This window comes from Aphelocoma coerulescens, chromosome 1 (genome assembly GCF_041296385.1).
Source record: "Aphelocoma coerulescens isolate FSJ_1873_10779 chromosome 1, UR_Acoe_1.0, whole genome shotgun sequence".
NCBI lineage: Eukaryota > Metazoa > Chordata > Aves > Passeriformes > Corvidae > Aphelocoma > Aphelocoma coerulescens.
In genome coordinates, this window is record NC_091013.1 from 51,994,549 (window position 1) to 52,017,751 (window position 23,203).

At 37.8% G+C, this 23,203-nt stretch overlaps 2 protein-coding genes across 3 annotated transcripts; one reads left to right on the forward strand and one right to left on the reverse strand.

Annotated features, from left to right (window-relative positions):
• Positions 1 to 81: 81 nt before the first annotated feature.
• Positions 82 to 18,480, reverse strand: BORA (BORA aurora kinase A activator). 2 transcript variants are annotated; one of them, XM_069009229.1, is made up of 12 exons: positions 18,345 to 18,480; positions 17,540 to 17,710; positions 16,324 to 16,430; positions 13,932 to 13,977; positions 12,443 to 12,524; positions 11,161 to 11,226; positions 10,363 to 10,419; positions 8,102 to 8,319; positions 6,623 to 6,776; positions 5,005 to 5,606; positions 4,481 to 4,612; positions 82 to 3,027 (listed from the first exon to the last, which is right to left on the reverse strand). In XM_069009229.1, exons 2-12 carry the CDS (start codon positions 17,693 to 17,695, stop codon positions 2,848 to 2,850), a joined length of 1,800 nt encoding a protein of 599 aa, XP_068865330.1. In that variant the 5' UTR covers positions 17,696 to 17,710; positions 18,345 to 18,480; the 3' UTR covers positions 82 to 2,847. The 2 variants fall into 2 exon arrangements, with proteins under 2 accessions (XP_068865330.1, XP_068865340.1); XM_069009239.1 differs by lacking the exon at positions 18,345 to 18,480 and having other exon boundaries at positions 17,540 to 18,103.
• A 212-nt stretch (positions 18,481 to 18,692) lies between these two features.
• On the forward strand, positions 18,693 to 22,810 carry MZT1 (mitotic spindle organizing protein 1). The gene is made up of 3 exons (XM_069029793.1): positions 18,693 to 18,818; positions 20,735 to 20,880; positions 22,277 to 22,810. Exons 1-3 carry the CDS (start codon positions 18,770 to 18,772, stop codon positions 22,298 to 22,300), a joined length of 219 nt encoding a protein of 72 aa, XP_068885894.1. The 5' UTR covers positions 18,693 to 18,769; the 3' UTR covers positions 22,301 to 22,810.
• The last annotated feature ends 393 nt before the right edge of the window (positions 22,811 to 23,203 follow it).

A 23,203-nucleotide genomic window follows, 5' to 3' on the forward strand; every position in this document is an offset into this window, starting at 1 on the left:
GTTTGAGAGTCTGACAGAGGTCAGCACTTCAGCGCATTCTCTTTAGCACCTCAGAACTGAAAGAAGTAATTGAACAATATAGGTATTAAAGAAATGTCTTTATTCTGTTTCACTACTCAATTTACAATTAGACATGTTAAAGGACTCTCATTGAAAGTACTGATATTAATTTAATGTAAACAATGACCGTTTTGTGCAATGTGTGCCAACCAATGCATTAAGAACAACTACAGAAACAGAATGGTCAAGTGATTTCCATGGTAATTTGCACAGTAGGTTTCTTCTACAAATCAATTGTACAAACATAATAAAAAAATAGGCATGTTTTAATAAAATAAATATTACCCATCTAACTGAAGACTATAAAACAGGACAGAAAATACAGGCAATCATGTGGGGGGGATCCTTAATCACTTCTCACATTCACCCGTTTCTGCTGTTACTTTTTTCTTACCTTTAAGAAAACACTAACACAGGATGAAATTAAATACTTTACTGATAGCTTTTTTACTTGTGAATACTTCAAAAGCCTCTGATCATTGAACATTATAAAAACAATCAAAAAGTTTAGTTAAAAAGTAAAACCAAATTTTAATTATACATGTAACTCAGAAAATTTCAGAAACAGATCATAATTTGGACTACCCTGCTTAACGTTCATTAAATTTACATTACTATTTTAGTAATCACAATTGCAAAAATAAATGCTTTGTACAGTCCTTTCCATTGATTATTGTTAAAATTATCATGAGAAACAGAAATGACACAGGTCATATATATAACTTTTAAATCTCAGACAAGTTGTATCCTGCTTTTGAGTGACAAACATTAGAAGCTAAAGCTAAGAACATTTTGAAGGCCCTATTCTGTAAAATTCGTTTTCCAGAAGTCTGAGTTAATTTCCTATTTTTTAAAAAAATCATTCCTTAACAGTTATCAATTTGGTGTATTTCCAGCTTCTGGGCACTGTTTGAAGATCATGAAATAGCTAATATATGGCATTAGATTCCATTACTGTCAATGCATTACAGAAATAGTGATGAAATTGCTACAGAAGTAAAAATAATGCACACCATGTTTGCTCATTAGATTTCTAAAGTAAGTTTTTTTATATTTCTTTTTGCAATGTGAGAACTACAATCAAGTGATGCAGACAGACATTTCCCTTTTTCTTAAATATGCTTTTCAGAAAGCCTTCAATAGGAAATTATCAATGAAAATACTTCAAGAACTGTTCTATTCAAACAACACACACCTCTCAGGTCTAACATATTGATTTGAATGCCATGAGATTCTGTTCACACCTCCCCTTATGAGGTTTTTTTACAATACTGTCTTGCCTTCAAATTTAGGTCTGACCAATAGGTTTCAGGCCTAGTGTGCCAATAGCTGCTCATCAGCCACCGTCTGTCACTTTTGGTACAAGCTTTTCTGTGGGTTGTGGAATAGAACAGAAAGCAGAACTTCCATCCAGTTCTGGGACATCCTTGCTGTGAAAAGGGAGGAAGACTGCTTCACCTGGAACACTTGTTAGAGTAGACTTCTCTTTTTCATTAATCCAACCAAGTTTACCAGAGCTCTACATAAACAGAGCCCAGAAATAAGAGTGTATCCCGTATCTCTTCTTTCCCCCTTATTCACTAGGGCCACAAGATAACCATATGGATTTTTTCCCCTATTCACATTTATAAATTCCAGAAGGTTCTTTTAAACAAATACAAGCAAATTCAACCAAATCTGATTTGATTACACAAAGGGAGTTCTGGGCTTCTGACCCCCCTCAATCCATCTCTTTAATTCATTGATTGTTTTCTTGAAAATATCAAAGGTTTGCCTGTATTAATACTTTTTGTAACAAATGGCGTGCAGAAGTTAATTATATTTTTAAGGATTTATCTGTTTTGGTAATTTCTGTAAGCAACATCATAATACTAGGAATTAAGAGTGAAGTGAAATGCTTTACTTTAATAGTAGAAAGGCTGCACTATTTTCTTAGTGATGTACTGAGACCAATGAATCTTACTGCACCTTCTGAGGTTCCTTCCAAAGGGTACCAGAGCATCAGTTTAGACACAAGTGTTCTTTGGAGACACTGGTAGTGTCAGGTGATGAACTCCAAGTTTAGTACTAATACAATCACCAAAGCAACAACCTTACCTTTTGATTTTAAGGTAACCAATAATACATTTTACTTAAGTACCTGGCAAACCTAACTGACAGATCACAGATTTCTCTCAAACCAAAGAAAAAGCTGTTCAGAGAATTGCTAAACAGCTTCTTTCGACATAAAGCTTATTTTATATTACTAAGAGGACTAAATTGGGTGTTTGCTCTCATCACCCCCCCAGCAGTTCACTTTTGTCCAGTGACCTACTCTTGGTACCAGTGCTAGTACTTATGAAGCCACACAATAAATCTGCTTAGAGACAAGCAATCCAGACTAATAGGCCTTTTTGTTTCCCACAAAAATGTCCCTCGGGCCCTTAGGAGGGACAAATCTTAAAATGTAGGTGCTTTTGCAGTTATATTGGTTCCTATGCAAGTTATCCTAGGCTGTTCATGGAATCCACCCTAATCACAGAAGGAATACAATTCTGAAAAAAACCTATTGTTTCTCTGTACCAAATCTAGACACCTTAATTTTCAAAAAGGATCACTCAATGATACCAATAAATTTCTTAATAAGACCTGAAAAAATCCATATTATTTTAAGAACTCCCTTAATACATACCAAACAGTTTATTACATTTGCATTAGAAAAGCAAAATAGTATGTATAATCCAGGTAATTGAGGTCATATGTATAAAAATTTATTAGACACCACAGCTTAAGTTCTCCATCAGAAAACTACATACCACTTTTGTGAAACCCCTGAACTTGATTTTCATTTTTCCAAGCAGAAATGTTGCAAGTTGCATTTTGACCAAATACTGTGCAATGTGTTTTGGCTTTTTGGAAGCAGCATTGTTTCTCTGGAGATTTTGCTCTCAGCAACTGATTGTCCTTATGGCTTAAAGCAGAACACTCCTAGGTGAATAAGAAGAAGTTAGTTTTAAAACCATTTTAACAGAAATTCTCCAAAAGAAACAAGATCCAAGCATAATAAGTACCTCAAGTACCAGCTCTACCCTTCTGAAATGAGAAAGAAATGAAGTAACATGTTTTCTCTACACAGATCTTTGGAACATGCCATCTCCAAGAACCACCTCATTTTAAGGGCTCACATGCTCTGAATGAGCAAGACTTGAATCTTTCAGCCTGCAATGTCTGTGCTTTTTTCTTTTCATTCCCTGGGAGCTCTCGATTGTAGGATTTGAATGAAGCGCTTAATGCCTTCACACTTTAATCCTAGTCTAAAACCCAAATATGGTTTAGTCAGGACCGAGCAGTTCAAAGACTTCACAGTGGGAAAAGGCAGCTGCATGATATTGGCCAAGTCCCTCTAGGACAGGTTTGATACCAGACAATTGATTCCGGTAAGTACATTCACATGTAAAATCCATGTCCTGCGGGGTGACTGGGGCAGGATCTTAGATGAGTAGTTTTAGAAGTTAATGACAAAATATCCATCTGTTGTTCTTGTATGGGCACATTTGTCCTAATCTTAAGTGAACAGAGTTTACAATGTGATGTCAGTGCTCTGTAAGACACCATCAGTCTGCACTTCCCTAAAAGCAGAGAGGTGGCTTTTAGCATGTCACATCCAGAAGTGAAGTCAGGGCTGAATGGGTTTGCTTAAGGTTTTTTTTATAATCTGGTAGTAATGGTTAGTACTGTCTCCCTTTGAAGGACTTCCAAGACAAAGCAGACCATAAACTACTAGTTTGTAGCACCATGTGACCATAATTACTGAGAGGAGATATCTTTGCTCTCTTCTCCAAAGAAACTAGACTTGCTACTCTGGAAGAAGTAGAACTCCTTCCTGTCAGTCACAAGATTAAGAGGTTATGAGCCTTGCTAGATATGTATTGTCTTTTGTAATTTGTTTTTCAAATAGGGCTTGTAATTGAAAGACTGCACCCATGCAGAAAGTTCCCCACCAAGTCAGCATGCCAGGTGTGGTCTAGGACTTGATGCTAAGTTTATAAAAATTAGCAGTAGACAATTTTTCCCCAGAAATGTCCTTCTCCACAGGCACATTTTTAAAAACTTAGTAATAAATGAAGCAGCAAGAACGAAAGAAACAAAAATAAGAGACGGACTACAATAGTCATGAGCAGCCTCACTACTAATTTTCATGCATATAGCTCAGTTTCCTCCAAGACAACCTTTACTTTTATCATAAAACATATTAATTCTATTGCCAGTTTAAGGTATTTGTCCTGTGTTTATTCAACATAGTATCTGAACTGATGCTACATCAACATCTTTATTATCACCTGATAGTCTCTCCCCTCAGGCTCCCCAAAACCAAATAAAATGGGGAACAGATGCTTTAGATGGGAAGCCTATCACTTTTTTACCACAATTTAACTCCTACCTTTGTTCTAAGCAGCTGAGATTTATTCTGAAACACGACAGTATTCACATCATTTTCTCTGCAACTGTTTTCAGCCCCTGCAGTATCCATAATGCTGTTTCCAGAAGTCTGTGTATTGTAACCACTGTCCACCTGAAATCAAAAAGCAGGACTTGGAAAATGTACCGTAATTTAACACAATTAAATCCCTCAGATACCTGATATGATTTGCATTTGATTAACAGAACTTAATCCAACAAACCAATTATGACCAGTTAGTAACAAAAGCAAATTGTAAGCATGTCTGCCAGAATTAGTCTGGATTAAGTTAAATATACTACTGCACATAGCAACACAAAAATAATTATAATTGCTATGCTAGCTCCACCGAAAGAGGGGATGGAGGGAAGGGATAAGTGTCATGATACCACCTGCATGCCATAGGAAATAAGAGAAAATAACAATTACTTCCATATTAGTATATGTATCCCACATTATGTTGAGCTCAGTTTTACAGAAAAACAAAAAAGTATTTTTATTTTTACCTGAATACTACTGTTGTCACAAGGAATTGCGCTGCTTTCTGCAAGAGGTGACATGCACATGCGAGAGCTTTCAATACTGAAAGTAATGCCTGTCATAAAGCTGGCCATTGGTGTATTGCTACTGCCAATTGCTTCTTTTATCCAAGTGTTTTCCTCTGACACTTCAGCTGCATCAGCCATGTCTACAGTATTATTTTCCTTTAAGCTTTCTATATCCTTAAATGATGACAACCTTTGATGACAACCTTCTGAGTGATCTGGTGCAATAGACACAGTTGTCACCACGAGATGTGTACCATGCGCAAAAGTATCACTGTCTTCCTGACGTAAGTTTATTCCATTATCCATTTCTGGGAACCGAGCTTCTGCTGGAGAAGCGTTTTCCTTGTCTTCCTCATCCTCATCATGATTCTCAACTGCAATTGGTATTCTAATGACAGAAGTCTGATATTTGGCAGTTCCCCTACAGGCTCCAAGCCTCATAGGAGAGCAATTTTGAATTGGAGAACAACCATCTATGTAAGGACTTCTCGTACTTGGGGGTGTCATTATATTTGAGGAAGAAGGAATGTCTGGAGAACGAAAAGTAAATTTTCTTTGGTCTGAAAAAAATGAGCAAAGTTTAACTCCACCTGATATCTGATAGAAAAACTCATCATTCTCAAAGCCCTACAGTCCACTGAATAATTTATACCCAACTACAGAGTATTTCACTGACTGTTGCCTCCCAACCCAACCAAACAAGCAACACCAAAAACCAAACCAACCACCCATACATTTTAACTACCATGATAAAGGCAAGTTTTCATCCCATTTCAGCACCGAATTTCTTTTCTATGACATGATTTGCTACATTGGAGACCTTGTATTTTCAAATGTCATGACTATACAGTATTCAAAGGGAAATGTGTGAACGCTGGTTCTGTTTTTTTTGTGAACAAGTATCAATACACAATCTATAGGCATTTAAATTTTTGGCAGCAATGAAGTTTAAGATTGAACAAGTGAGAAAACATCTATGCAAACTCCACATATAAAAGTGTAAAATACCTTTCATCAAAATGCGTGAAAATCATGTATAAACAGGTATAATCATGTTTAAACACAGTATTAAGCCTTACCAGGTGTGGACACAGCATTAAACAGTGACATTTTCTAGAGCAATGAGGACACAAAATGTTTGTGATTTCTCACTAGTCATTTCACTTCAAATAATCTTCATGCTGGCATGATTTGAAAGCTCAAACTAAAGATTCTTTGCCCATTAACATTAAAATGTTTCAGGGCCAAATCAGAATTGTAATCTGACTCAGTTCAGGCATGTGGCTTTAAAAGCCCTCCCACATTAAATTAACGCTTTTAACTTTTCTTCATTCTTATTAGGTCTCAATGCCTTCTTCCAAAATATTTTCTCTAGTTGATCTGTTGCAAGTATATACATTTCACTGTTTCATGTGTTTCACTGCTGAACAGACGTGTCATATAGGAGGAGACTGCTGGTCTGCCAAGCACAAGAACTCATCTCCAAACAGAAGCAGGTTCCACTAAGAATTTGTAAGTTTTTATAATAAAAATATATTACTCAAGATAGAGTAAGATATATACAGTTAAGCCATACCTGAGAGTGGTGTTTTTCTTATGCGAAAAGCAATTGGTGAAAAAGCAGGAGAACCATTATGTGCAGGAGACCCCTCTGAAAACGTTGGACTGGTTATACTTCCCAGACTATAAGCTCTTGTTCCTCCCTGAATAGGACTTGATGAAAACTGACCCTTCAGAATAAAAAAAATCAAATCCACAGAGCATTATTTTCATAATCTAAACTTTGGCTAATATGTATATATAAAATTGTTCTAACTAAAAAGCTTAATATGGCAGCACAGGGAAAGACTAATCCTTTACAATGACAATCTCTATCATTAGTTTAGCTTCAATATTTCAATTGCAGCTCTTCATCTGGACCTTATGCCTCCACACGGGAAAAGAGCAATGGACTCAAGCTGTCACGTAATATCAGCTAGGACTATTTTATCCATTATATTTAAGAACTGTGGGAAACCTAAATAGAGAATTAATGCTATCTGTCTATCTAGTCAAGTGTTTAATCTAAATTTCTTACTCATATCACTGCAGATCAAAGTCAGCCACTATTTATATTTTAATGTAATCCATGGTAACTAAATTCAGCAGCAGATAAAAGACAGAAGTATTTCTCCTTAAGAAAACAGAATAGTGGTCATGACCTTGCTTAAGACTATCATGCAAAAAACCAACCAAAGAAAACAAAAACAAAACCAAAAAACCCCAACCAAACAACAGAAAAAAAAACCCAACAAAAAACCATCAAACCAAAACATACCCCCTCACCCCCACATCACTTCCGGCACTATAATTATATTGTAGGAATTCTTTTCTAGGTTACCTTTTCTTTAAGCTACACTACCCTAGTGTAGGTTTTTTCCATGCACTTCAACCACGAAACAGATAAAACTGTATCACCTAAACCACTTTAGGTGTGCTTTGTCCACATGGGAATAAGGTTCATTTTGTTTAATTTAAAAATGGACATTACATTCTGTGGTTTAATAAATGTCTACTCATCTGAAAACTCTGGCCGATGGGAAAGAAAAAAGCATATTTAGCAGTGCACTTCAAAGATCCACAAGTCATTTCTTCCACTACAAATGAGTTTATGAGATTTAAGGGAAATAATTATATTACATGTTCGTATCAACTGGTATTGTAGACAGCAATTCATGGATTTAAACAGGACTTTTTTGTATACACATTTTATCAAAAAAAGGTTTTAACATGCTTTCAGCAAGTCATGTTTTAATTCTTACTACCTTTTCATAACAAAATTAAAACGTAATTCCCTCTTTGAAAGAATAGCAGCATAAAAAAATAATTTGAAATAATAAAAAGTCAGTAATATATTCTTTCAAGACTTTTGTTCATAAATTTTTTTCAGAATCTGGAATTTGAAAAAAAAACCAAAAACCCAAGAAAACCCAAATAAAAAAAACACCATCTTTAAGTCTAACACCTCCTCTCTCATAAAGTACATCCCAACCAGCCCGCAAAACAGGCTACTTACTGAACTAGATGTGTCCAGGGGGCTTCTGCACCGGACTGGAGATAATTCTATTGAACAAAGCACTCCAAGTGGCTGACTACCACATGGACTATGCAGAGAAGGGGACAAACATGCCGATACATTCCCATTTTCTTCCAAAAACAGCTTTCTTCTGAGTGATGAAGAGCTCAGATTTTCCTGAGACTGATCTGCAAATTCATCAGTTCTAAAATATTCACCTAGAAATGGGGGGGGGGAGAAATTGTTTCCAATAAGAACATAGGAAAAAAAATACATTCCATTACAGAGACATAGATAATTAAATTGAAACATTTAATCCAATTTACCAATACAGCAACTAATTAATCTGTTTAGGCACCTATCCCAAAGGATTGCTTGTCATCCCTACAAAATGTCACTTCTGTCTACTAAGGTTCATTCCACTTTTGCCCATCATCCCTTAACACTAAAGTCTGAATTAAAAAAATTAAAAAATATTTGCTTGTATCTACTTCTTGGTCTTCTCCCAGAACTGTATTACTCCTCACATCTGAGGTGTCAAACATGGATTATTTTACTACCCAAGCAAACCTAGACTCTTTTTCAGGTCTCCCATATTCTTTGATGGTCTTCATGATACATCCAGAGGCAAAACAGATTAGACTTGAAGAAAATCTAAGCAATTAGCAGTTTACAGTAGGAAAGCACAAACTAAGACCCATTAAAATACGCTCAGATTTACCAGATTATTTTAGCTTTTTGCTCTTGGTCTATTCTAGTCACATGTTCTCTGCAGGAGAAATTTTTCATGAATTCCCAAACTATGTATTGATGGAAGCATTTGTTAAGACAAAAAACAAAGACAATAGATACGGTTCCAGTTTGTTGGCCCACAGTCCAGGTTCTGAATTTCAACACTGGGACAGGAGCATGCAGCCAAAATTCTCTGAGCTGGCTGAACCCTCTGTCCCACCTATGAACTGGAAGATCAGCCCCTTCCAGCCCCCTTGCCTGAGAAGGTGGCAGCAATTGCTTGATGTAGCACTTATAATCAGATGGTTAATTTGGACTCTTGCCTCCTATCTCAGCAGTCACGGCTTTTTTGCCACCACACAACTTCCAGTCCCCACCATGGCTTCAGGTACACTAAAGGCAGAGCTACAGCACAGCTTTACTCAAGGCAAGGTTGGGCTTGGAGCCTCCTGGCCGGCATCTGTAACCAAACAGCTCTGCTAAGAGAAATTACTGCTCTGTTTGGGGGAGCACGGGGTATCTTCTGCTTATAACCCTTCAGGCATTCAGAACTGTTAACCAATTTCATAGAATCATAGAGCATCCAGAGTTGGAAGGGACACACAGGGATCATTCAAGTCCAACTCCTGGCCCTGCACAGGACACCCTAAGAGTCACACCTTGTGCCTGAGAGCACTGTCCAAATGCTCTTGAACTCTGCCAAGCCTGATGCTGTGACCACTGCCCTGGGGAGTCTGTTCAGTGCTCAACCACCTCTGAGTGAAAAATCTTTTCCTGATATCCAACCTAAACCTCCCCTGACACAACTTCAGGCCATTCCCACAGGTCCTGGCACTGGTCACCAGAGAGATCAGTGGCTGCCCTCCTCTTTCCCTCATGAGGAAGTTGTAGATGGCAATGAGGTCTCCCCTAAATCTCCTCCAGGCTGAACAATTTCCAGTTGCCCTCCATATACCTTCTTTTTTATCTTTACGTCCACACTCATATAATTTTATTTCCACCATCGATATTACCGTGTCCTGCAGAAGTAGGGAGGAGGAGAGAAGATCCAGCAGGCAGGAGTTGTGCAGCAAGATTGATCTATTTAATTATTTTGTAAACTCTTTTATAGACTTTTTTCTTCATAGTCTAATTGGACAAAGGATCAGCCACCCCTTGGGGGTGACTGGCTAAAATCCCAAAACATTCATTGTCAAAATATTTTTCTACTATACCATAAACAAAGATCTGCAAGGTTGCAGGTGTTTCATAGTTTACAGAACTTCTGCTATTATCTTCTGTGAGAGAGAAAAGTATCTCACAGTTTAGAAGAAGCAGGTAAATTCCTTGCTAACAGCATTTTTGTATCCACATAATTTAAGTCACATGTCCCATGAAACATGCAGTAACTGTCTATTTAGAACACATACTTAAAACTTTCATTCATACCTTGTTTACAGTATTTCACAAGACAAACACTCAGCCAACAGTACAAAACCAAGTTTTCCATTTAGACATTCATAATTAAATTTAGATATTGCATGACATACCTAGTATTTTCTCTAAATTAAAATCCACTGGCAAAGACAGCACTGTCTGACAAGCAGCTGCAATGAATAAAACCAACAAAATTAGCTTACAGTGACCTTTTACTAAAGCTGTAGAAACAAAATTCACTTTCAAATTGCACTGCAATTGAGCTATTTAAATTACAGCTGCAATAAGGAAAAGTGTTAATTAAAGTTCGATTCTGATTTGACAACACTACATGCAGCACACTAGGCTTAGAGATAAAAACCCAAGAGTTTTAAGAATGCCTCTCTAGAGGCTTTTATGCTGAGAAGAAAGGTCTCTGAAGAAAGGGGGGATTCAAACGGGAAGTGGCAGAAGAATCAAAATACCTTGGGGAAAAACAGTATGTATTTATCAAAAATGATACAGTTTAAAAGATGTATTAAGACTTCTGATATTTACAGAAAATAATCACGATTCTCGAACCCAAACCAATCCAACATATTAAAGGTTTCTTGAAACTGTAATTTATTGTAAACCTGAAGTTCACATTCATTTTCTAATCCGGAAAAAGTACATATAATGAGTTGGAAAAAAATGCTCTCCCACAGTCTACAGGGGACTTAATTTTTTACTTGAAAAAATACAACAGAGTACAATAGAACAAAATTACTATGAGAAATGGGTATTAAAATTAATAGGACTACACAGTTCAAGAAAAACTATTTCTACAGTTATACTAACAAACAATTTCCTTTTGAAATTGAATAGCCATTAGAAATGGGTTTTTTTTCTTCAGAGAAAGCCTGTAATTTTAGGCACTGCCTTTTACTCACCATTGCTTTTCCCAGGCTGCAAGCTCAGCTGTCTTCCGATCGGAGAAATGTTATTTATATCTATGGCTGTAAAAGAGAACTTGAATTTAAACATGCACCGCATACAGAGTTTTGAAACGTTGCAACATTAAGTTACAATACTTAATACAACCAAACGAAATTTTTGCATCAATGTTTGGAAGAGATTAGAAAGGAGTACTGAAAAAAGGTTACCACTACAGCTATCAAGAGAATTTCAGCACTTTTCTATTCAAAAAAAGCTTAGTGAAGTAGCATCAATACTGCCCAAAACTTTGTCTCCTCCTGTCCCTACACAAGAGAGATTTAAAACAGACTAGTTCGTGCTTAGCTGAACAGGCTGTGTTCAGGTAAAACCTATTTCCAGAAAATCATTCAGTCTGGACTGGAGAAAGGTGAAGAAACATTTCATCTTTTTTATACAGCTGAAGAACACAGACCATTTTCTTTCACCATTCACTTTACCAGATCTCAGATTATGCCTTATGTTCTCTGCCCCAAAAGTGACCATCTTACAACTGACAATTAAAAATGTGCTATCCACAAGCTGCATGTCCTTGATAAAAAAATTTAACAGCTTAGCCTTTTCCAAATCTTGCAAAAATCCCCACTTATTTAAGACTTTCATACCAAACAACAGGACATGCAAACAATACTTTACAGCTGACATTTGCCCATCTTGTAATCCATTTGTTCTGTATTCTGCTGGTTATAAATAAGCTTCAATAAGAGCATTAAGAACAAAATCTAACAGTGGCATAAATGAAATAAACTTAGAAAACCCATGACTAGTGGCAGTGAGCTAGAAGGATGACAACAGGAATTTATGCTGCAAGTGAGGGTAAAAGAACACAGAATTCCATTTCTGATATGCTTATACGGTGAGGAAAGCAGTCGGAGTAAGAGGATGTGCAAATATCTGAAGAAAAAAGTGAAGACTTGGCTATTAGCAGTATCAACAAAGTTGATAGTTAGAGATACAAAGTTATGTGTGTAAATTAAAATAGTTGCAGACGGGTTATTAAAGTAGAAAAATTTAAGAACAAAGACCAAGAATAACAAAAAGGAAAAATGATATAAGGCTTTCCATTCATAAACAATTCTTAAACAAAGAAAGCACCTGGAGAGAACAGCTGAAAATCAATCAGTTGTGCTGTATTTTATCACTGGTTCTTACAATTTAAATTGAGGTTAAAAAAAAATATATGCTTGATAATTTCTCCAAAAGCTACTTTATTTTGGGTGGACAACAAAAGCAACTTACATTTAGTTGAATTAAACTGAGAAACTTCCTTGCCTTCATGTTCAATCCAAGGAGAAGGAACTATGAGTTTTTTTGTGAAAAACTGGAGTAGAATAAAAACAAACCATCTGAGCACTTTTTAAAATTTTCAACTTAAATTTAGACTAGTATCCTGAACAAGAAAAAAAAATGTAGAACATTTCATTATTTTAGGCCCAAAGAGGTTAAAGAAAAAAACAATTTGATTTGAAGACCCCTGTGTTCTTTATGACACATAGCACTTCAGATCTTTCAAGTCTGCAGAGTGAAAACTATACACAAGTTTCATTTAACAATAATTACTCATTTAAAAAGTTGAATTGTCACTACCATGCTTCTTGCATAGTAGTTTAAAGTAATTATTTTTAAATTTTCAGTTTGTTAAGTTTTATTTTGACAATTGAGCTATTTCACAGAAGTGATAAAGAGACACTGCGGTAACGGTAAAAGCGATAAACCGAGGTTTTTGGCAACATTATTAGTGTTAGAGTATTTGGCTAAATTGGTTAGTGGTAAAAGACTTTTGAGTACCTGCACTTCAGTCTTTGTGAACCAGAAACTCTATCTATCATCACAGTTGCACTGTGGAACACCCTGACGCTGAGGAGATGAACACTATCACAAAGCTTCAAGAAACACATGGCAAATCCTGTTCTCACAATAAATGCAAGACTCAAATTAAGTGAAAAAAACTCAGCTTGAAACATTCAACTATCAAAAGCATAATTTTTATCAGAGACAGGGTTTCAAGCTGTTCAGCTGCATAATCCATTACATTATACCTCACAAAGAGGAAATATCCCTTTTAATGCAGATTTAGAACAACAGAGCATCTTAGCTGCAGGCCAACTACACAGCTCCTTTACGGACTCACAAAACAATTTTTGTAGAGACAGAAACTGATAGACCTGCCTATCACAGCCTTTTTTATTTTTTAAATTGAAATAACATTGACGATTTCTGTAGTGAATATTTTAAACACTTTACTTTTCCTTCTCTGCTAGACAAATGAACAGTGAAAAATAAAATGAGAAATGAATGGAAAGACACAAGCTACCAGAATAAAGTCTTCCACCCAACCAAGCAGAATTTGGAAGAAATTTTAAAAAATCACAAAAATTCTGCAATATTTTAAAAAATTCAATATAACTCCAGCAGTAACTGTAAACCCCAAAATTCTCAGTCATTATTTTTAACCTTAAGTTAACTATTTATAAGAGTTATATTGCAGCTACATTACCACTAGTCAAGAAAAACAAAAGGAAAAAATCTGTTGTTTTGACCTACATGTGTCTGAAAGAAGATGGGAAGAAAAAGTGTGTGTGGATTTCAACTACAACTGCAAGGGATAAGGGTGCAAAATTACTTTCTTACTGAAATATAGGCTTCTGGGTTTTGAAATCCTGTAACAGACGTGGATCTTTTCTGTAGATAAAACAGATCAATATTTGATAGCACAAAGTTTTATTACCTCCTCAATAGCTTTTTGCCTTCTGTCTTCTGTCTCCTTATCAATTCTAAGTAACAAATGAAAAACAACTCAATTATCAAAACCATCACATAAGTAGAAAACAATGTAAAGAACAGCCATTTAATGATTTAGAGATGCTCAAGAGAAACTTTATAAATTAAGTTGCACTAAACCCTAAATCTTACTATGTTTTTACGTGCAATAGTCTCATACTATAAATTGCACTTCTCAATTCAGTTGATTTGAGAATGGTCTGCACCATTTAAAAGTACGTAATTGCAAATATTCCGTTTACTCAGCATGTCTGGACAAAAACTCAATCATAACTGATCTTCCAAAATAATGTCACATGAATATATTTTACTGTTAAAGTTAACATGAGATTAGACTTGCACTGTAAAACCCAGCAGAATAAAAAACTGAGCTGTAAAGAATTAAACGGCAACTGAAAACACTTCTGGAATTTGCACACTCAAAATTCCTGACACAGACCACTTTCCCAGCACAGAATTCTCCCTAGTCAAATACATAGTATGCCACATTTTCTTCAGTTTAGAATACAGTATATTTCAGTTTCTAACAATGAATATGTTTCCTTATGCAGCTTTTAACTTAGTTTTTAAAAAAATATTGTAGTTACTTCAGTTACTTCATGATATGTGAGATTCTATATTTATATTTCCTCTAACGGTCACCTTCAAGCCTGACTTTCAGTTACTGCTAAGTAATTTATTGTAATAATTTTTGAAGCTTATAAATGTTCATCATTGTCTTAGCTGAACCACCAATACTTTCATATACAGTTAGTATACCTGAATTACCCTTGAATAATTTCAGAAATCAGTCAGATAACAAGATATTATTAGATACACAAGCACACACAAAATGTGCCAAATATATAACCTCTCTCTTTTATGCTTATCAGACTTTGAATATATCTGCAATGTTTGTACATGCCACCTTCAATTACATCTGCCTAGATGATGCTAAAGTGACAGTTCTATGGAGACACTTGCAGAGTAATTGTACCAAAAAAAAAAGCACACAATCAGTGTATTTTTATGTATATATATGCACTGAAACATGCAAGCATGGACACAGCAAATCTATACATAGTCAATCTAGCCTCTTTCTAGTCACAGCAGATTATTTTTAAAAAAAATGCATCACAGTGGGTATGAAACAGCAGGACAGACTGGAAGGACCCACAGAGACAATGCATGTTTATATCTATGGGCCACATCACTTATTACTGGAATTGTCACACAAGCCATCTACATTAAAGCTAGTTTGTCTGAGTAAGGTTCCAGAAAGAAGGTAATCAAATCCCTAAAAACTTAAGGCTTAATAACATATTAAAAAAATTAGTCTGAAACCTACAGGCTGCTAGAGGAAGGACAGGAAACATTAAGACCTGGTGACTCAGATACAGATGGGGACAGCTGTAGTCCTATAGCTTTTATTATTCAAAAAGAGAGATATAGGTTCAGTCAGACACTAAGAACAGCAAGTTACTTCACAGCATTTTTTATGATGAGGATGCTGAAACGCTGGAATAGATTGCTTGGAGAGGTGGTAGATGCCCCATCCCTGGAAACATTCAAGACCAAGGTGGATAGGACTGAGCAACCTGATCTAGATGGGACTGGTTTATTATTCTATTCCTGCAGTGCTTCATGCCGGGAGGAGCAGTTCTTTTATGCAAGTTTGTATCTGAGAAACGTACAGGAGAGTCTACAGGATTCACCATTAAGGCCTCCCCTTTGCTACTTCCACCTGGCATGTCATTCTCTAGCACCAGTGTGTAAAATGATCCCTCAAGATAAGCTCCAAATACCAAGACTGTTTTACCTACCCGTTTTCCTCACGCAAGTTATTTTCAGAGAAAGGAAAAAACTTCAGATAAGGTCCCCAAACTACTTCAAGTAACTAGCACTGGTCCCCCCTCCCTCACATTAAGTCTAATCTATACCTTTCAAAGAGAGTGCTAGGGCTTCCCCAGCTATTTTCCCAAGTCTACCCTTCTGCAGGAGCCCCAGAGACCAAAGAAGCCTCCCTGCAGAGCATTCCGAGAAGATAAACTGTGTTGTAACAAGGAGCAGAAGAGGTAGCCTGGTAATGATCACTGGCAAGACATTTTCTTGTTTCCACTAACTGGTTTTATCTGGCTGTCTACCAAACTGCAATCAGAGTGGATCAGCAGTTCTTAACATTAAAAGGAAGCAACACAGAGGCAGCCTCATCTAAATATTATACCCATATCATGTAAAAAATTATGTTAAAAGATTTGAATAAAAAGTCTTTAAAGCTATGCTGAAATGTTAGTAAAGCAGAAGAACAGTGTTCTAGTGTTAAAGCTAAGTTAGCTGCACAAAAATAGATTGTAAGTTACCTAGCACGGCTCAAATACATTCCTTGGCGTCGAATGTCTTCCGAGTCAATTTCCACAGGATTTATTAGAGCAAGCTGATCAATAGACCATCTGAATTTTCCTGGTGTCTGAAAAAAGAAACAGGCATCTTAATGCTTGCTATTCTAAAAGGATACAAGTAAAACCACAGGACAAATCTCAACAGAACAATACAATCACAGCTTCCATGTAGTTCCTGTCAAAGACAATCAAAAGTGTTTCTATTTAAATGATCTACTGTAAAAAAGAATTAGTTAAGTCAGTCAGGCTTTTTATCCTGGTAATGGTATCACAATGATTTACAAGATACTATCAAGTGGAAGGTTATAGCTGGTATTTACAAACTGAGGTGTCAGTTTCTTCTCAATTTCTGAGGACAGGTCTACTAAAGATACATAACTTGGGATAAAATTAAATTGCCTCTTGATTGCACAATCCAAACTGTGGTTCCATGAAAATCCAATATCCACACCTAACCCAAGTCATCCAAATAATAGAGTAGTCTTCCTTTCACTTCCCATTTCTAAGAATACCCGAGTTGCAACTCCATGTAAATCCTGCAAAGTCTCCCTCATAAATACCACGCATAGGGCACAATAAAATCCAATTCAGAAATAAAGCAGCTTCATCCCTTTATTTAACAGTTACAAAGTACTGTTCAAATATATTTGGAAAATTATCTACCAAGTGAGTCTTTTTAGTTTCATTATCACAGTATCATCTCTACTGCTTATCACAAAATAATTTCAACTGCAAACCAGTATGTAATTTGCAACTAAAAAAAAAAAGTTATAGATACACAAAATCATTAACATGAATACAAAACCAGCTCACAACAGAAGTGCAATTTTTATTTGCAATCAGCTTGCTCAGCATCTAACTAGAAACTGGTTTTCTCCACTTTAAGTGGGACCAGAGTACCACATCCAACAACTGTTCTTTATCTACTTCCTACTGGTTTTAGCACTCAATTGTTAATATCTAAAACCAAAATAAATTTAGGAAGGGAAGAAGACTAAGTGACAATATCAGTATTTAAAAACAGCATAGTTCTGTAAAGAGAAGAAACTCCAAATGCCACCTAAGTTATTGAGTTTGGTACATACATTAAAGTACACTAAATAAAATACCCTTTTGATGCATATGAAAATATTAGCACTATAACGGTACAGTTACACAATTAATGAGTAGATCTTACAGATGAAGATTTTGTTGACTTAAAGACTGAAGGACTGGAGACAATCTGTTCCTGAAGAGTATAATAATCACTGGGACTTTCAAATGGATTCAGGATTGTAACTCGTCCTGGAGTTTCTGGTGTTATCTGCATTTTAGCTTCTTCTGTATCACCCATAACACTAAGCTATACCTGAAAAGGAAACAGGGAGAGCAAAATTAAGGAAAACAATGAAATCACACTTTTGACATTTCAGGGCCACCCTGAAGGCTTTGGGAAGAGAGGATTAATCATTTTAAGGCACCAGCAACATTTCAAAAACTAACAAAAATGAAGTTAGCTGTGGCTTGAACCTACTGACATGAAGTTGATAAATAAGACTGGTACGAACAATTACAAATAAATAGAAACTACGAAAACGAGATAAGAGAGAACATGAAAAGGAGGATTTAAAAAAACCCACCAAAACGAGGGCAAAACAACAAGGAAACCAAAAAATCCCAAATCAACCACCAGAAGAGACCAAACGGCCGTCCTGCCCGCACACGGGACGAGCCCGGCAGCTCCGGCTGCGGAGATGCGCGGTGCTGCCCGAGCGGCCGGGGCAGCACTAACGCCCCGGGCAGGTCCCGCTCCGCCCGGGCGCTAAAACCGCCCGCCCTCCGCCGCAACGGGCCGGGGGCAGCCCCAGCCCTCGCGGGGCTCCGGCGGCGGCGCCGCTCCCTCCGGCAGGACAGCGCCTCCCGGGCCCCGGCAGCTCCCGCGCCTCTGGCCGCAAAGGGGACGGGAGCCCCGGGGGAAGCGCCCCCGCTCAGCCCCTTCTCACACTTCTCCCCGGGACGGTGCCACCGCGCCGAGCCACTCGCCGCTTTCCCAAGCCCCCGCCGCCGAGGAGGCGATGCCGGGAATGCCGGGCGAGCTGGGAATGCCGGGGGTACGGGCACAGCCACCTGCCGCCGTTACCGGGCCGCCGCCACCGCGCCGCTCCCGCCCCCGCCACCCCGGGCGGCTCTTTAACAAGCCCCGCCCCCTCTGCGGACTCTGACCAATCACGGCGCGCAGTGTGCGCCGCTGGGCCAATGGCAGGGCTCCCCCTGTCTCGAATGGGCCAATCGCCTGGGGCGCCGCCGCACGAATTCAAAGAAAGCCCGCCCCCGCCGCGCTGGCGCTGCGCCGGGGCGTCACGTGGAGCCGGAGCGGCGGGGCCGGGCGTGCGCGGGGCGTTCCGGTTCCGGGCGGCGCGGGGTCGCCATGGCGAGCAACGCCGCCAGCCTGAATGCCGTGAGGGAGACCATGGATGGTGGGTGACAGCCACGGGGCAGGGACGCGCAGGCTGCAAGGGAGAGTGAACGCCTGGCCCCGCCGTTGGCCGTGGACAGGGGCGGCTCTCTTGGGAAGAGGGATGCGGGTTGCGGCAGCTGAGAGATGCAGCCCGCAGCAGTTTCTTTTTTACTTCGTGTCACTTCGTGAAACGGTTCGAACACCCCCGCAGAGCGAGTGTCTTTGGACTTGGCGTGGCTTTTCTTGTTTTTTGATTTTGGTTGTTTTTAATTTAACTAACATGGAATACTGGGTGGGGGCTTTTGTGTGTTTATATATATTCATAGATGTGTGTACATGTATACATGTTTGCTGCTGTTTCCCGTTACTTGTGACGGTTAATGCAAGTGCCGTGACCTGGCCCAGTGCATCTTGGATTTAAGGCGGGGGCTGGAGGTGCGCGGGACAGCGGAAGGCCCGACCCTGTCACGGTGCCAGCGCGGCCCCCGAACTGGTCTGAACCCCGATGTTTTGTTCCTGTGCGTGGCTCACGGCAGAAAACCGACGTAAACTGAAAAAAACCAAAACCCAAAACAACAAAAAACTCCCAAAAAACCAAACCAAACAAAACCAAAAAAAGCCCGAACTACAATATAGTGAAAAAGCTTTGAGCACGGTAGTCGGTGTTACAGAACTAGAATAGTTTCTGCTATGAAAAAAATCCGAAATGCAGGTACTGTTATGGGATGCGGAATGTGAGAGAAGGGGCGCTGGGAGTACTGGCAAATATTTTGGAGAATGATAGGTCACGAGAAATGTGAGCAGATGAGTAAAGTTGAGATGCTCACTTTTGGCCTGACTGTGAGGAGCCAAAGCTGCCATGTTTTGGGCTTGTTTCTCAGTGTAGTGTGAAACTCTGGAATTCCACGAAGTGCCTATACCAAAAGCTTATATGCAGAGTGGAAAGCAGCCAGGAAATCTGCTGAGGGTTGTTAATTGTGAAGACTTTCTCTGAAAATGCCCTAATGAGGGAGTAGAGTCTAGGGAGAATGTTCAAGGGGTAGTGCTTTTTATTTGTTATTTTCTCAGCATCATCACTTCTCTTGAAGTTACCGCTGCTGTTACAAAAGCATTTCTTAGTGCAGACCCTCATGAGTTGAGCTGGTGTGAAAATTAGCATTTCAGCCACTGATCTCCATGCTCTGACCTGCTGCTGGAGGCAAGACAGGACTAGCAGGATCATTATGGCCCCTGTGATGCTGCAAGAGGGTAAAACCATTTTGTGCAGATAGAGAGAGACTTCTTTGGGAAGGACAGAGAATCTCTGACAACTTCCCTCTTTCCACTTCTGTGGGAATGATTTAGACAGGAGGGACAATAAAGACAAAGTAAGGCTTTTGAGAACAGGTATAGAAAGTGCACTGATCTTTAGATTTAGGAGCCCAGGCTTCCTGTGTAACTGTGTATATTTTATATAGGATAGATATAGACATTTAGCAGTTGTTGCTTGTAAAGTTGTTAAGAGCTCAGAATTGTTGTGCAGAAACTGCTGCATCTCTCTGCCAAAGACACTGCCTCAACACCTAAAGATTAGAAAGGGCTTCATCACTATCTGGAGTCCAAAAGCACAGAGGGGTCTTACAGCCTACCTCTTACCTAATTGGCAGGCATGTTTCTTGTTGAATTCTTCACTTTTTTCTTTAGTTTTTCAAAACCCTTTATTCAGTATTAAATTTCCTGAACCAGGAAAGCATGGTGTTTGTGTTAAAAGCTGTAGCTTTTGGCTTATGCTGGAAAATTGAACATGTTGTTGAACTTCAAACAGCAATGGACATCTACCATGTTCACACTGTAGAGGTACTGTAGAAGTTAAATGTTGATGAAGAACAATTTTGATCATTGAAATTTTTGTAGTCTGTAGGGACTAAACTGCTTTTTCATTTTTTTCTGTTGCAGTTCTGTTTGAGATTTCAAGAATATTAAACACTGGCTTGGATATGGAGACATTGTCTATTTGTGTGCGGCTTTGTGAACAAGGGATAAATCCAGAAGCATTATCATCTGTTATTAAAGAACTGCGTAAGGCTACAGAAGCTCTAAAGGTAATGCTCTAGTTTAAAAAGCTTATAAATTTGTTTTTAAGAATAAGATGTACATGCAACTTGCTATGCTTCAGTTTGTAAAATGTAGTTTAATATGACTCGTTTTTAAATCAAGAAAATTAACTGTTCAATAGAGGAGGCAATAAATACCACTGAATTCAATGTGAAGCAGGAAATGGTACAAATAACATGTTTTGTAGAAAAAAAATAATTAGACTAACTCTTCTGAAGGAAAAGAACCACAACCAAAACTCAAAAATTTTTATTATGGTCACCATTTGTCCCCTTACCTGCATAATATCACAAATAGGTTTTTCCTTTAACCAATATCACCTCATTTCTACAACCTCAGATCTAACAGTATGCAGCAGTACTTGTAAGCAGTTACATGCAGCTTGTTAACATAATCTTACATATTGCTTTTACCCCCTTAACCTGTGCTTTGAACCTTTCTGAAGACTAACAAGAGGGGATTTTGTGATGTGTGTATATATAGGGCTTTTCATATATGAATATTTACCTGTTTAACTAGTAGAGGGTAACTGTGGTTTAAAAAAAATTCTCACTTGCCTTTTAAAGGATTTTCATTCTTTACTGTCTACCTAAACATCCCAGTCATGACTTTTATGTTTCGGGTATTTTTGGTGGGTGGAGGGGAAGCCTGTGTCTTGCTTCTGTTCTGAAAGACTGCATCCTTTATTTTTAACTTAGCATTTTTCTATACTCATGCATATTTTGTATTTGTGTCTGTGCTTAAGCATATGCTTGCATGTGCATTTAAGTGTGTATAAGTAATTGAGGGCTATTTTACTGCTTCCATTGCTTTCACTGGTTTACCATTCCTGCTGCTCTCCTCTGCATGTTTGTCCCATAACTGGTTTAAAACCTACCAATGTCAGTCTTCAACAACCATGCCTTGTTGACGGGGTTGAGTTATTCAGTAATAAAAATACTAATGTTCTTAATCAAATAATTGGTGGTGTGATTTATGCAGTTATGATTAGTGTCATTCTTCTGAGTTTTGTGTCAATAATGTATCTATGTGGATGGGGTAATAATTACCATAAGTTATATAAAGTAAACTCCAAATGGAACTATATTTATGCATTTGAGCCTTTCTTGAAAGTATTAGGGTAAAATGTACAAGCTTAAAGCTGCTCAGATACAGGATGTAACACAAGCAAACATCAGTGGCTCTTTTAGTAAAGGGTAATGGCAGTTGACAGCATTTTTTTTTTTTAGAAAATACTAGTGTTCATTAGAAAAAAATAAAAGTAGCTTTTTTTTTAGACCTTTAAGTTCTCTAGGTAAATTTAAAAAGTTACAAGAAAAGATTAAATTTAATCTACATTATGTCTCTTTTGGTGACTTGGAATAATTTTTTTTCTGTTTCTAGGCTGCTGAAAATATGACAGGCTGACATGGGAGAACATCTCTGCATGAGAAGCATGCCAAGTTAAAATTGACAGGAGCTCTGAAGATTGCCACTATTAAGAAAAAAAAAGTGTATGTGAAGGTTTGAGTATTACTGTAATATTTTTCAAAAGAATGGTGTATATTATAGCTTTGAAAAGTTTTTAATAAGTTCACCAGTAATATTATTACTTGGTATTTTTGTGAACTGTTTGTGAATATTGTGCAACTGCTCTTCTTTGGCATCCTGTACTTCTGAAATCATGCCAGATATTGTACATTTATTGAATTTAATGTGCACCAACAAATCTTGTTATAATGAGTGTGGCTTTGTTATTGCATCCTTTAGAAGTGCTAGTATATTCTGGGTTTTATCTCTTGCTTTGATGAAAAACTACATGTACAGTTTTAGTCTTGCTTTATGGTCCAGATAAGAACCATACTAACTTTATTTTAGAGGAAGGGCAGTAACTTAAGTCTTAAGCTGAAAGTAATAAATAAAGCATTTTTTAAATAATGTGGCTAGTGAATTGTCCTTTTGATTTCAATTCAAATTGCTGGGAAAAAATGTTTCACTTAGATAACAAAAGTTCTTCAGCTATCTATGTAGATATGTATGTAAATTCAAATTCTGGATGACATGGAATGTTTCACGGAGAGAGCATGCTGCATTTGTTGCACTTACTCTGACTGCAGGATCTAAAGGGTGTATTGTTACTTCAATACAATGGTCAGTGCATACATGAGAAGCATCTGATTTGGTTGATAGGTATCAGTAAGTCTTTAAGCAGCTGCTTGGTACAGGAATGTCTTCTCATTTAGCACTAGTAACCTTCACTGATGCCAAAACAAGTGTTAATTTCCAGTAAGCATCCTTGCATCTAGGAATTCTACTCCATAAGAAGATGTT

Coding starts and splice junctions, on each gene's coding strand:
- BORA (XM_069009229.1), bottom strand. CDS start 17,695: ATGGGTGATACAGAAGAAGCTAAAATGCAGATAACACCAGAAACTCCA. Junction 12,525..13,931: donor GGCAAAAAGCTATTGAGGAG/GTAATAAAACTT, acceptor ATTCTACTCCAG/TTTTTCACAAAAAAACTCAT. Junction 6,777..8,101: donor CCCTGGACACATCTAGTTCA/GTAAGTAGCCTG, acceptor TTTATTCTGAAG/GGTCAGTTTTCATCAAGTCC.
- MZT1 (XM_069029793.1), top strand. CDS start 18,770: ATGGCGAGCAACGCCGCCAGCCTGAATGCCGTGAGGGAGACCATGGAT. Junction 18,819..20,734: donor CGTGAGGGAGACCATGGATG/GTGGGTGACAGC, acceptor TTTCTGTTGCAG/TTCTGTTTGAGATTTCAAGA. Junction 20,881..22,276: donor AGGCTACAGAAGCTCTAAAG/GTAATGCTCTAG, acceptor TTCTGTTTCTAG/GCTGCTGAAAATATGACAGG.